This window comes from Centroberyx affinis, unplaced genomic scaffold, assembly GCF_046629955.1.
Source record: "Centroberyx affinis isolate AG114_WGS23_722 - 3 ecotype Tasmania unplaced genomic scaffold, CSIRO-AGI_Caff_v1 ptg000792l_1, whole genome shotgun sequence".
In the NCBI taxonomy this organism is placed as follows: domain Eukaryota; kingdom Metazoa; phylum Chordata; class Actinopteri; order Beryciformes; family Berycidae; genus Centroberyx; species Centroberyx affinis.
This window is the reverse complement of record NW_027279398.1, coordinates 495,005-507,904: the sequence shown is the minus strand read 5'-3', so window position 1 is coordinate 507,904 and position 12,900 is coordinate 495,005. Positions and strand designations below refer to the sequence as shown.

The window sequence follows — 12,900 nt, the reverse complement described above, 5'->3', positions numbered from 1 at the left end:
CCCTTCAGTTTGCAATTCTTCAAAAGAAAGTAGCCTGATACAAGCTGATTACAGCCTGATATTAACTCAAATCAGTCAACCATGAGTCATTTTTCACTCCCTTTCTCCTCAGAGAAGCACTTTGGATACCTTGTGGATAAACATCAGGATGAGCTGATCAAGAGAGTGAGCATGATCGCACCAATCTTGGATAAGCTCTTGACCAAGGAAGTTATCAAACAAGAAGCTTACAATGATGTCAGATCTAAACCTACCACTCAGGAGCAGATGAGGGACCTTTATAAAACACTGCCAGTGGCGATAGAGGCAAAGATATCTAATACGATATCCTTGAGCAACAGGAGAAATGTCTTATAGTTGTACAAAAAGCAGCTTGAAAGACTCACCTCTTCAAAATAATTTTGATTTTGTCATCCATAATAAACTATGTTTCTCTTCATCCCCTTCTGTGGTTCTTGTTCTTTGAATAAGTGAAAAAACTGTCCTACAAACAATACATGAAGCAATTCTACTAATGTATTACAGTTTACAAATCATTCAATTAACAGCTTAATCGATTTTCAACAGATTCTATTGTATTCATTGCCCAAATAATCAAGAAAAGATCTGAGAGTTTTATCTTTTCTAAAGGTGAAACCAGGTTTTGTTGGGGTGGGGGGACAGCAGCAGCAGTACATCAAATTAAGAGACCTAGCTAATCATAAAATACAATAAAAAGCAACGTTTAAATCTACTTTTAAATGAGTTCAGTGTTCTGGCATCTCTCACGTCTCTCAGATCCTCAGGCAAGAGATTCCATCTATATCTTATGTGATCAATAAATAGAAATGGACATTACTATCCTTTTCAAATTTTTTTCAATTTTTTTTATTGAACAATAGTGCTTAAAATGTGCCACAATGCAAGAGAGAAAATAGAAGTAAAGAACTGAAACAACCAACCTCCATCACATTTCCAACATATTAACCATTGTCATGCCGTCATTTAAATTCCTGAAGCTGCCAAAAGAGGAGCAGCAGACAGTAAAAACCCCACATTGAAGCAATAGGCAGTGGTGAAGTACATGACCTATAATGCTGAATGAACCCATGTTGGTCTGGTTTGTCATGAGAACTACTTTATCATCACATGAAATCAGTCAACAGTAATTCACAAGAAAAATAAATAATCCAGAAATGCCCCACAATGTTGAATGAACTGATGGGTAAAACTTTACATTACGGTTCGGTAGTTAATATTTAATTATGTAGTGAATTAATCATTGAATACCCACTAATTGCTACATTAGTTAGCTACTCACTACCTCTTAGTCACTATAAAGTAATATGCTGATAAGTGATTAAACACTTATTGATGAATCAACAACTGTATTGTTAACTGACAGCTTCATTTATCATTTTGTCACAGTTTATGAGTTCATTACCCCTCTGATAGCCACTGGTAATTATAATGCTAATGAATTATGTAATGAGTATGCTTATAAAGAAGTAACATGGGAACACAATAGTAGTTATATGTTTGTTCCACTAACTACACTAATCATGTGTGGCTACATTTGCGGCTCCATGGTGCAACAGTCCTGAGGCTGACCGGCTCATCCTCCATCATGTGCAGATGTTCAGTCTTCCTTATCATGCTAAAGAGTTGTCTTTATGTTTTGAATATTATCATTATCATTCCTTGCTTATTGTTACTTCACTTGACAAAAAGGACAAGGGGCGGAACGGTGTCCGTCTCTGTCTCCTCTTTGGGTTCCTCTGGCGGCAGTTGGAGCGGAACGGGGCCGGTCTGTACGTCATCCCAGGCCTCAGGAGAAAACCGAGGACACATGCATCACCAAATTATCTACAAATCATGCTTTTAAGATAGGATGGATACAAGTACAGCAATAATGTAAAATAAAAGCATTGTAAGGGGAATTTGGGTATGATGAGGTGGAGAGATGGAGACTGCAACCACTGATCAAAGCAGCACCAGTGAAGCTTTGTTAACAATGGCTACCATACCAAGCCTTACTATTAGGGCTGGGCGATATGGACCAAAAATCATATGTCGGTATTTTTAGGCTGAATGGCGATACACGATATATATCTCTGTATTTTCTACAAAGTGGGCTAAATGATCAGTTATAAGTAGGGCTGGGCGATATGGACAAAATCAAATATCACAATATTTTTGACCAAATACCTCGATATCAATATTGCGACAATATTGTAGGGATGACTATTGGTGCTTTCACAAAATATTTACACAATGAGATTTTTGATAAATAATCATCAGTAATGTGGATATAATGACTAAGTGGGTAAAGGCAAATAATAGAACAGCTAGAACAGTCTGGTAAGTTCAGACAATTACATCACTTTACTGTAATGCAGCCTTTAAAACCAGGAACAGACAACACTTATGCCATATCACGATATTACGAGATCCAAAATCTAAGACGATATCTAGTCTCATATCACAATATCGATATATTGCCCAGCCCTACTTACTATACTACAGAAGCTACAGAAAGCCTTTACTAATCCGCAACAGAGATGAGTAACACTACACCAAATGTTACAGAGGCCTTTAACAACATACACAATAGACACAGTATTAGTCACTAAGAAAGTGACACTGGACTTTTCTTGTTAAACAGATGAGAAACATAACACTTACCTTGAGGGCCTCTTGTGCTGCACTCTGGTGGCTTGGACCAGTTTCTTGCTGGCTGCACGGCGGGCCATGATGGTGGTCTTCCTGGCTGGCCTGGTGCTGGCAGTGGCAGCCATTGTGGCAGCTGCAGCAGCCGCATTCCCCGCCTGGTCGCGGCTACAAATGTATTTGATGGCAGCCTCCATTTTGGTCCCTGGGTCACTGGTCATCCTCCGGAGGAAGTTGACATAGCTATGTAAATGGGAAGATTGATGTTTTGCATTTTGATGTCTGCTTGCTTGCATAATAACACCTATAGCCATTACAATTCACTTAGTATGCATTCAGTCATACCTGATTTTGTCCTCATCCTTAGATTCATACAGACTCTGCAGCGTCTCAGATTGATACTTCCCAAAGCCAACAAGGTCCTGTCCCTCCTGACCTGGCGGGAGGGATCTGACTTTGGCTTCCTCTAACCCCCGGTGAAACCTGACTTCTTTCACAAAATCAGGGAAGGCACGCGAATAGCGAGTCAAGTCATCCTTAAGATAAAAACAGGGACTGTTGTTATTATTATAGCTCTTTCTATATCATTCATATTTATCATGGCACAACATAATGGCTTAGGTTTAGGCAGTTTAATGAGCATACAGCCAAGGCTGGCAGATATCATTTTCTTTGCACTTTACAGTGACTGTACCTTGTTGGCCATCATCGGCGTCATGGACTGACACGCTGTATGCTCCTGCTCCTTCTGGTGACTATCCACCAGGTATGCAGTGTAGCCCACAGCGTTCTCCAACAGCCATTTGAAGGTCTGACCCCGGTACTGGCCAAACTGAATCGTGTATCGGCTCAGAACCAGCATGTTGTTACCAGGGTCACCGCCCTCAGAGACGACGCGGGGCCTTAGCTTCAGCCTCCACCTCTTCTGGCTTCTTGACTGTCACACGACGTCCTCCAGCTTGTTGCTGCCGGCCGGCCACATGGTTGCGAGCCTCCTGTGACGCCTCGATCACCAGCTCCCCTTTCGGGTTCCTACGGAAGATAGGGTTCCCCGTCTAGGAAAAGGCACAGAAATGAAAATAAATAGAAAACATCAATGTAAGGTATCATTTGTAATGGACAACATGTTAAAAAGAAATGTATTTGCATTTTTATATTGTGTGCAGTTGAACTTACATCTAGACAGGCTTTGGTTTGTGAATCTGTATAAGAGAAGGAGAATGGAATAGTGAAAGACCAATATAAGGTTGTTTGTCTTATGTGAAGAATTGTAGCTATTGACAGTGGGCAATATGCCCTGTGAAACCCAACCAATGTCCACACTGCTCACTTCCAACATTGCATTTTTCTAGATTGTTGACCATTGCTTTTAAATTTTATTTTGGTATGATCATTCCGTAAATGCTTTAGAGCATTTAAAGCATTTATCATTTACATTTCAATCACATCAATTACATTTTCATTCTGTGTCAAATAATCCTCCACACTCCTGTTGTGTTATTTGAAATGTGCTAACCATGGCCAATTTTCCCTTCTAATAGGCCTACAGCTATGTACAGTCTGGGTAGCTAGCTGCCACTGCATAAACGCTCCCGCCCTCTTTCAAAACGAAAGAAAAAAAGAAGCGGGCTAATATAGCCTTATGCCACCAGATGTGGACATTGGGTTTAACTGTATCTACGCCGTTCTCTTCCGAGAACAGCGTTCTAATGATCTGGAAAATAAATAAATAAATATATATATATCAGATCATTAGATCCTATTCATAAACTGATATGCACAAGCTTTAATGATCCAGTGAGCTGCAGCTTAATATTCGTTTCCATTCCTCTGCTGGGTTAAACTCACCGAGTCTCTCTGCCTCCTCGTTGCAGTCAATCTCTCTCAGTATCTCCAGAGACACTTTAAGGGCTCCGGGCTCGGTGAAGGTTGAGACCAAAACGTCCGAGATGTCGATGATATCTTTGTTCTCCACGGCGCTGCGTCTGACCCGTGGCTCTTCCCTGCGGTCCAGCAGCTGGGAGCGGAACTTCTTCAGCTGGTTCTCCCCCAGGTCCTCCAGCATGCCTAATAGAGAGCTTTTGATAGTTTTGGGGGGCATTTCTCATCAATCTCTCATCAGTCTCTGAGGAGTAGTCTAAACTGCCGACCTCTTTTGGCAACAGTCTTATTCTCCAGGCCACCTCACCGTGGAAGAGGTGAGGCGCGCTCTGGATTCGATAATATAATGACACATATTTTGGATTAGGCGTGTTTTTGGGAAAAGGGTCTAGCTGCACACTTTCCCAGACTCGTTTCAAGACACGCCCCCACCGAATAGTCAGTAAAAGAAACGCCCCCAACAGCTACGTCAGTACAAGAAACGCCCCCTCCACGCGACAGTTTTTCGGCGGGTATTTCAAACTCGTGGCAGAGGAGATCGCTAGAAGCTAACTGGCTATCAAAAGACCACTGATTCTATGCTATTTGGTTAGCAACTTAACGTAGCTAAGTTGACTCTGATGCTATGATATGTGGTTAGCAAGCTATATCAATGGCAAGTTGAAAAACGATCGTTTTCATAGGAAGTTATATGTGTTTTGCCTTCTGCAAAGTAAAGTTGTGGGAAACTAGCCACAATAAGGAAACTTACTTCCGGTAGAATTTCTTAGCCTTCAAAATAAAAGTCTTGATGTTTTAACAAAATGGTATTTCTCTTGTTGATAATAAATAAAAACATGTTAATCACAGAACTCCCTCCAAGAAACTGTGGTAGTGACAATGCAGATACGGTTGATGTTGATGTTAAAGGAATAGTTCACCCAAAAATGAAAATTCTGTCATCACCTACTCACCCTCATTCCAGTTGAAACACAGGTGAAATTTGTTAGTCCACATAACACACAGGGAGGTTGCCAGCACAACTTCGTAGCAGCCCTCTCCAAAACAACTGAAGTCAGTGGGGACCTGTTCTTTAGAGTTCCAAAACAAAAACAGCCAAACAATCACACTGTGAATAGAAAGACCTATACACCATTATTTGTTGCAAATCAATCAGCTGTAGTTAAGATTTGCACTAAATTATAGTGTAAATATACTGTAGGTCTATTTGGAACTCTAAAGAACAGGTCCCCATTGACTTCAGTTGTTTTGGAGAAGGCTGCTACAAACTTGTGCTGGCAACCTCCCTGTGTGTTATATGGACTAACAAATTTCACCTGTGTTTCAACTATTGATAGTTTTACACACAAGTAAGTTTGTTCGGGAGATTTGACAGCCAGACATGGGACGATTTTACGAGAATAGATTATAGAAAATAGTTTTTTATTACACACCTAACAAAACCAGCAACATTTCTCTTCAAATGCAGTTCAAATTGACAACTTCACAAAAAATCAAATCCTCTTTGTATTCACCTGTCTACCATACACATTCAAAGTTCTGCTATACCAACACTTAGCAAGAATTAAGATGTTATCTTTCTGCGGAGCGACCAAACGTGTCATGCATAAAACGCACACACATAAGTCAACTTTGTGCAGGATTCACACACAAATAAGTCTCAGGGATCTATGCAACACACACACACACACACACACAAGATTTACCTCATGTTAAGTGTGACATTTTTTCTACAACGTGTTTACTCAGTTCATATGTATCACCAGTTCAGTTCAACCGTGTGGCTTTTTGTTCTCGCTTTCGTTGGTTGTGATGAGGGGAAGGAAATAGAAGCAGCTTGTACAGGCGAAACTTAAGGTCACACAGAGGGCTTTGCACAAGGCCTTGCAGCAGTCCCACAAGGAGAAAAGGGGAAGGAGGGGGAAGAGAGGCCATTTAGCTGTAGATCTGTTGTTTCTTGACCGGAACCTTATGCCATGCCAGTTCCGGTGGTGTCAGGCGATGGCAGAGGAGATGGCAGAGGAGAGGTGGGGTTAGAGGGGGAGTAGGGCGAGCGAGGAGGAGGCGACGCCCCTCGTGAAGATGGCCCAGGGGAAGATGGCGAAAGAGAAGGAGATGCAGCTTGGCGTACTCACTCATCCTCCTGACGTTCCTGACGTTCCATCCATTCATTAAGCTCACCCTCGATCTCCTCTCCCGTTCCCGCTCTGCACGAACAATCCTCGTCAGCTCCCTCACCGGTTCCCCTTCGTATAGAAGCAGTACGCGGTCCCGACCGGACACTTGCTCCATCTGTCCCACTTTCTTCAACAGTTCAAAAAGTTTCTATTTTGTTATCCATAATAAACTGTTTCTCTTCATCCTCTTCTGTGGTTCTTGTTCTTTGAATAAGGTAAAAAAAAACTGTCCTAAAAAACAATACATGAAGCACTACTTCTAATGTAATACAAGCAGAGCAATAACATACAATAAAAGCATTACAAGGGGAATTTGGGTATGATGAGGTGGTAAGGTAGAGACTGCAACTACTGATCAAAGCAGCACCAGTGAAGCTTTGTCAGAGGAAAAGATTATGAAGACAATGGCTACCATGCCAAGCCTTGACCAAGTAGCTAGAGTGATACTACAGACGCTACAGCAAGCCTTTACTAATCAGCAAGAGATGAGTAACACTACACCAAGAGCAGGAACAGGTGGCTTTTAACAACATACACAACTTGGGTTGGGAATTTGGGTATGATGAGTTGGAGAGATGGAGACTGCAACTACTGATCAAAGCAGCACCAGTGAAGCTTTTTTTAACAATGGCTTCCATACCAAGCCTTACTATATACTACAGAAAGCCTTTACTAATCAGCAACAGCTATGAGTAACACTACACCAAATGTTGCAGAGGCCTTTAACAACATACAGAATAGACACAGTATTTGTGACTAAGAAAGAGACACTGGATATTTCCTGTTAAACAGATGAGAAACATAACACCTTGAAGCACTCTTGCACTGCACTCTGGTGGCTTGGACCAATGGCTGCACGATTCTGTATAAAATGTGAATCCCCATTTTCTTGCTTAGAACTGAGATCAGGATTATCTCTCATGATTCTTAGGGAATCAATATAAATATTTTTTTTGCCTGACACAGACAAAAACACAATAAGAAATATGATAGCATATGGGACTGTCACATCAACTTTGCACAACAGAAAGGGAACACTCGTCAGCCGAGGGCATCAAGAGGCAAATTCAGGTCAGGCAGGCAGTCAGTCATCAACGCTTCGTGAGATGGCCTCTAGAGAGGTTAGTCTTTGGCTGACAGATGCAGTGTTTCCAATACATAGGCTCATCTGTGGAGCACTGCCACAATATCAAAAGTTGGTCAATGTATAGAAATGGATCTAAATCAATCTCTAATGTGCCTAATGTCACATCACTTCATGTTTCTCATTTGGAGATGCACAGACCAGCAGCATTGTACTCAATCCAACAGAGTCTCCTGGTGTGAAAGCGAAAGTGAATTCCACAATTTGCTCCAAACTCGCCTGTGTTAGTAATGGTATTTGTAAACAGTGACTTGATAACACAACTTCTGCTGTCCTACAAACTAACGGTATTACCTTGTGGTATTGAAGCAACGTTAGTGGAATTAGTTAGGCTAATTTAACCAACAACCGTGTTGCTATGCTTCAATGCACTGAATTTAATTGAACACGCGCGCCGTGGGCCTGTACAGGATCTCTGCTTGTTTTTTAACAGAAAAATAGCTTAAATCCAACTGCCTGATGAATCAGTTGGACTGAACATAAAAGCGATCAACTTAAGTCTCTTGACTTCTCCTATTTTGAACAAAATCTTTGAAGAAATGTTTTCCTGTGTGTTGTGGAGGCTCAATAATTGCAGGCTGGCTTCTCGTAGTTATAATCGCAAAGTGTGCATCTGTGAGAATGCACTGTGGTCCCCCAAGACTTGATGGAAATAATGGTTCCTGAGACAGTTGATCTATTTACTGCACTTTAATACAGTATGAACATCTTACATGTGTGTGTGTGTGGTTCTGAAAGATGAAACAATACAAAATAGCCATTAATAACGGCTCACTCATAGTAAATGCAGTAGCATTCAATAGCCACAAATATCCAATAGCCTACGGCTTGGCTACAACCCACAAACTAACAGCTAGCATTAGACTACAGTTTCCCAGTGGGCTAATATAACCTAGGAGTTTGCTAGGAACGTAGATAATCATTCAGAAACTGTATGCATCATTGGCAACATTATACATAACTTACCAATGGTAAGAAACTGCCAGAAACATAAACATAAGCATAAAAGGGCCGTTTGGTGCCGCTCGCGGCGATAAATGTCCTTCATTACTACTCATACACGCTGTAACAGTAAATATAACATAACCAGGCGATGACAATGTATCCTGTAGTAAACAGTACAACTTACATTTCTCTGGACGCACACACGGGAATGCAAGCGGTGGGTCAACTGTGAAATTAAGTAGCAACTTAGCTAAACAGACAAGAAAATGAAAGGGCTGTATCATGCCTTCTTATTTGCTCCAGTAAACTGATAAGACTCTGCTCGGCCGAGTCCGCGGCAGCGCCCCCAAGTGGCTGGGCCCCCGAACTACCTGTCTACTATATAATCTTTAGAACACTGTGTGTGTGTCTCTGTTATGTCTCTCACTAGATTTGTTTTCCTTTTGCTGGTTTCTGAAGATACATCCATGGTGTCTGCTTGCTCTGCATGTGCACATTTAGTCACGTGGTGTAACGCAGTGTTGTCATTTGTTGATGCACTTTAGGGTGAAATTAGGAGCGTTTCGTTTGATGTAATGGATATCCCTAATGAACACGCGGCAGAATCGTTGTCATTTAGGAATGAGATTGCAGAATAATATGATAATACGATTAAATGTGCAGCCCTACTGCACAGGAGACCAATTTCTCACTGGCTGATTTCTTGCTGGCTGATTTCTTGTTGGCTGATTTCTTGCTGGCTGATTTTTTGCTGGCTGCAGGGGGGGGCACACTGGTTGTTGGTGCCAATTTCTTGCTGGCTGCAGGTGGGGGCCACGCTGGTGGTTGGCACCATTTTCTTGCTGGCTGCACGGGGGGCCACACTGGTTGTTGCCACCAATTTCTTGCTGGCTGCAAGGGGGCCACACTGGTGGTTGGCGGCAATTTTTTGCTGGCTGTGCGGGGGGCCACGCTGGTGGTCTTCCTGGCTGGCCTGGTGCTGGCAGTGGCAGCCATCGTGTCAGCCGCAGCAGCTGCAGTTCCCACCTGGTCGCGGCTCCAAATGTATTTGATGGCAGCCTCCATTTTGGTCCCTGGGTCGCCGGTCATCCTCCGGAGGAAGTTGACATAGCTATGTAAATGGGAAGATTGATGTATTGCATTTTGACATCTGCTTGCATAACAACACCTATATCCACCACAATTCACTTAGTATGCATTCAGTCATACCTGATTTTGTCCTCATCCCTGGATTCATACAGACTCTGCAGCGTCTCAGATCGGTACTTCCCAAAGCCAACAAGGGCCTGTCCCTCCTGACCTGGCGGGAGGGATCTGACTTTGGCTTCCTCTAACCCCCGCTGAAACCTGACTTCTTTCACAAAATCAGGGTAGGCATGCGAGTAGCGAGTCAAGGCATCCTTAAGATAAAAACATGGACACATTATCATCATTACCAGATTATACACACAATGAATAAGTTACACCACATTGCATAGAAAACATTAACAAAGTGCAATGAGTGCAGGACATAGCTAGGCTATACTTTCAACTGTGCACTTGAGGTACAGTGACTTGACACATTGTCAAGTCATTACATTGACTATCTCCACTAGGGCACTGCACCTTGTTGGCCATCAGCGGGGACTGATACATTGTTGTTATTATTATAGCTCTTTCTATATCGTTCATATTTATCATGGCACAACGTAATGGCTTAGGTTTAGGCAGTTTAATGAGCATACAGCCAAGGCTGGCAGATATCATTTTCTTTGCACTTTACAGTGACTGCACCTTGTTGGCCATCATCGGCGTCATGGACTGATACGCTGTGCACTCCCGCTCCTTCTGGTGACTAGCCACTAGGTGGGCGGTATAGCGCATGTCATTCTCCAACAGCCATTTGAAGGTCTGACCCCGGTACTGGCCGAACTGAATCGTGTATTGGCTCAGACCGAGCATGTTGTTACCAGGGTCACCGCCCTCAGAGACGACGTGGGTCTCAGCTTCAGCCTCCACCTCTTCTGGCCCCTTGGCTGGCCGGCCAGCTTGTTGCCGGCGGCCGGCCACATGGTTGCGAGCCTCCTGTGACGCCTTGATCACCAGCTCCTCTTTCGGGTTCCTACGGAAGATAGGGTTCCCCGTCTAGGCACAGAAATGAAAATAAATAGAAAACATCAATGTAATGTATAATTTATAATGGACAGCAACATGTTAAAGAGAAGAGTATTTTCATTTGTATATTGTGTGCAGTTGAACTTACATCTTCGCAGGCTTTGGTTCGTGAATCTGTAGAGAAAGAGAATGGAATAGTGAAAGACCAATATAAGGTGGTTCATCTTATGTGAAGAATTGTAGCTATTGACAGTGGGCAATATGCACTGTGAAACCCAACCAATGTCCACACTGCTCACTTCCAACATTGCATTTTTCTAGATTGTTGACCATTACTTTTACATTTTATTTTGGTATGATCATGCCATAAATGCCTTTCCATAAAAGCATTTATCATCTACATTTCAGCTACATCAATTACATTTTCATTCTGTGTGAAATAATCCTCAATACTCCTGTGCTAACCATGGCCAATTTTCCCTTCCAACAGGCCTACAGCCATGTATTGTCTGGGTACCTGCGAATGAGAAACGCTCCCGCCCTCTTTCAAAATGAAAGTACAACACTGCATCTTTCTAGATTGTTGACCATTAAATAAAAGTTAAAATACAGATTAAAAAAAAAAGATTGTCCGTTTTCCACGATAGCAGAATCACACCTCCCTGTTTAAGGTGCCACTACCCCTCCACCGCCCTGCTGCGTTGACTGATGGAAGGGCCATGCCTCCTCATTTACATACAGCTTGAAATTTTTAAATGGAAATGAAAATTGGAAAAAGCCGAATGGAAATGAGAGGCAGCAAAGTGAAAAGGAAAATGGTCACTTAACTTTAATAATTTCCTTTTTTCCTATTTTTTTTTTTTCAATTTCCTATTTCTCTTTTCTATCTCAATTTTCTATTTTGACTTTGCATTTTCAAATTGTCCATTTGGCTTTTTATTTTAAATTTCCTTTATCTATTAATCTTAAATTTTATTTCGGTATGATAATTATTCCTGATTTCAAGAATTTAAAGCATTTATCATTTACTTTTTCATTCTGTGTGAAATAATCCTCCCTACTCCTGTTGTGCTATTTGAAATGGGCAAACCATCCAGTTCATTTTGATGCCCAACTTTCCCTTCTAATTCAGGCATGTCGCTTATAGCTGCCACTGCATAAACGCTCCCGCCGTCTCTAAAACGAAACTAGAAGAGGCGGGCTAATGTTGCGGTTTTGTACCTACACTGGGCTTTTTGAACTGGAATCCATTCTCTTTTTCAGTTCACTACAGCCCATTATCGCAAATTGATAATTGATACGGATTCAGTGAATTCGTTTACATTCCTCCGCTGGGTTAAACTCACCGAGTCTGTCTGCCTCCTCGTTGCAGTCAATGTCTCTCAGTATCTCAAGAGACACTGTAAGGGCTCCGGCCTCGGTGAAGGTTGAAACCAAGACGTCTGAGATGTCGATGATATCTTTGTTCTCCACGGCGCTGCGTCTGACCTGCGGCTCTTCCCTGCGGTCCAGCAGCTGGGAGCAGAACTTCTTCAGCTGGTTCTCCCTCAGGTCCTCCAGCATGTCTATTAGAGCACTTTTGATAGTTTTGCGGGGCATTTCTCATCAATCTCTCATCAATCTCTGAGGAGGAAATTGCCGTAAGGCCAGAGCGCTTATTTCTGTTCTTGCAAAAGAAAAAGATAACATAGGCTAGTCTCATTACAACACTGTAAAAAGTTAAGACCTTTTGCAGATTATAAACCGGATTATTTTCAGTCCTTCACTGTGAAAGTTTTAGCCCGTGTGATGATTGTTTCATGTAAATTAACTGGACATAAATGAAGATACGTGTGAAGAGTGTGAGTCCATATAAGTAACATTTGACTGTAGGCATATTCGTTTTATTTTCCAGGTAGATATTGTCTTCCATATGGAAAATTGCTTCACACTAAATCCGAAAGGGATTAAGTGTGATCGTGCTCAGTAGTGATTTTATAGTGACCTTATCATATTTTATGGTTTTCTTTT

At 42.0% G+C, this 12,900-nt stretch overlaps 2 protein-coding genes across 2 annotated transcripts; both read right to left on the bottom strand.

Annotated features, from left to right (window-relative positions):
• Nucleotides 1-883: 883 nt before the first annotated feature.
• Nucleotides 884-3,511, bottom strand: LOC139644849 (uncharacterized). The gene is made up of 4 exons (XM_071520360.1): nt 3,344-3,511; nt 2,995-3,185; nt 2,665-2,892; nt 884-1,806 (listed from the first exon to the last, which is right to left on the bottom strand). The coding sequence occupies exons 1-4, from the start codon at nt 3,509-3,511 to the stop codon at nt 1,674-1,676; spliced, it is 720 nt and encodes a 239-aa protein (XP_071376461.1). The 3' UTR covers nt 884-1,673.
• A 22-nt stretch (nt 3,512-3,533) lies between these two features.
• On the bottom strand, nt 3,534-4,838 carry LOC139644850 (pyrin domain-containing protein 1-like). The gene is made up of 3 exons (XM_071520361.1): nt 4,498-4,838; nt 3,826-3,851; nt 3,534-3,704 (listed from the first exon to the last, which is right to left on the bottom strand). The coding sequence occupies exons 1-3, from the start codon at nt 4,748-4,750 to the stop codon at nt 3,534-3,536; spliced, it is 450 nt and encodes a 149-aa protein (XP_071376462.1). The 5' UTR covers nt 4,751-4,838.
• Nucleotides 4,839-12,900: the final 8,062 nt, after the last annotated feature.

Bases quoted from the DNA above. Each gene is read 5' to 3' on its own strand.
- LOC139644849 (XM_071520360.1), bottom strand. From the start codon at position 3,511: ATGCTGGTTCTGAGCCGATACACGATTCAGTTTGGCCAGTACCGGGGT. The intron at 3,186-3,343 runs GTACAGTCACTG...TTTTATCTTAAG, and splicing joins CGCCGATGATGGCCAACAAG to GATGACTTGACTCGCTATTC. The intron at 2,893-2,994 runs GTATGACTGAAT...CCATTTACATAG, and splicing joins AAGGATGAGGACAAAATCAG to CTATGTCAACTTCCTCCGGA.
- LOC139644850 (XM_071520361.1), bottom strand. From the start codon at position 4,750: ATGCCCCCCAAAACTATCAAAAGCTCTCTATTAGGCATGCTGGAGGAC. The intron at 3,852-4,497 runs GTGAGTTTAACC...TCTCTTATACAG, and splicing joins CGAGGAGGCAGAGAGACTCG to ATTCACAAACCAAAGCCTGT. The intron at 3,705-3,825 runs GTAAGTTCAACT...GCCTTTTCCTAG, and splicing joins AAACCAAAGCCTGTCTAGAT to ACGGGGAACCCTATCTTCCG.